General features: G+C 47.6%; 1 protein-coding gene across 1 annotated transcript in view; it reads left to right on the top strand.

Annotated features, from left to right (window-relative positions):
• The first annotated feature begins 11 nt into the window (after nt 1-11).
• Nucleotides 12-1,106, top strand: part of LOC119348152 (36.4 kDa proline-rich protein-like) — a 10,058-nt gene continuing 8,963 nt past the window's right edge. The window contains exon 1 of the mRNA XM_037616481.1: nt 12-523. Coding sequence (XP_037472378.1) covers nt 12-523 — 512 coding nt within the window. The remainder of the gene's footprint in view (nt 524-1,106) is intronic.

The following is a 1,106-nucleotide window of genomic DNA, read 5'->3' as shown; positions in this document are numbered from 1 at the left end:
CGGCCCCTGTGATGCCGCCAACACCAACATCGGTGACTCCGATGCCAGCACCGACCCCCGTTTCTCCAATGCCAACTCCGGTGGCCCCAACACCGACTCCTATGATACCGCCATCACCAACCCTTGTGACTCCGATGCCAGCACCAACCCCTGTCTCTCCAACGCCAATCCCGGTGGCCCTAACACCGACCCTCGTGATGCCGCCAGCACCCACCCCTGTGACTCCGACGCCACCCCCAGCCCCGGCCCCAGCGCCGGCTACATCGACCGGCAAGTGCCCCGTGGACACACTGAAGCTACTTGCGTGCGTGGACGCGCTCAATGGGCTGTTGCACGCGGTGATCGGCAGTAGCGCCAGGAATACATGCTGCCCGCTGCTGTCCGGCGTTGCCGACCTCGACGCTGCTCTCTGCCTTTGCACCACCATCAAGGTCAAGGCCCTCAACATCAACCTCATGCTGCCCATCGCCATCGAGGTGCTCGTCAACCAGTGCGGCAAGAGAGTGCCGAAGGACTTCCGCTGCCCTAATTAAGCTCCATAGATTACTATATGTACTATCAGTATCACCTGCATATGAATGTGATACATGCATTAAATTCTCTTGTGTGGTCACACAGGTGACATATCGAAGTGTAATAATCTATATGTACATGGATTTGCAGCTCTGACTCGCTACTTGTGACGGGGAGCTGTGGAGCATGCGTACATTTTGTTTGTGTAACAGTGTATCCTATAGTAACCGTATAACATGCTACCAATTGTGGTCTTCCATCAGTTTTGTAGTGTGTGTTTTCTTTTTGAAGAACTATGAATAAAATGTTGGTACTGTGTAAAAGAAGTTTTCACATCCACTTGTAACCCATACCAAGATACTTGTTGAACCATACGCTTTACAGGATTCGGATTTTTGTGTTGAACATTTTGATATATTATACATTTTTTTCCGACATCGTATGCAAAAGTTATAGCCCTTTTACTTTTTCATAACACATTTTTGCAAAACATGTACAAATTTAAGTTTTTAAATTTTCCTAACTAGTAGATGTACTAATATAACTACATCTCAAAGGATTTTATTTTTTGAAGTTTTTATCATTTTCTGTTG

The sequence above is a fragment of the Triticum dicoccoides genome, unplaced genomic scaffold, assembly GCF_002162155.2.
Source record: "Triticum dicoccoides isolate Atlit2015 ecotype Zavitan unplaced genomic scaffold, WEW_v2.0 scaffold8705, whole genome shotgun sequence".
In the NCBI taxonomy this organism is placed as follows: domain Eukaryota; kingdom Viridiplantae; phylum Streptophyta; class Magnoliopsida; order Poales; family Poaceae; genus Triticum; species Triticum dicoccoides.
This window is presented reverse-complemented; position numbering and strand designations above follow the sequence as displayed.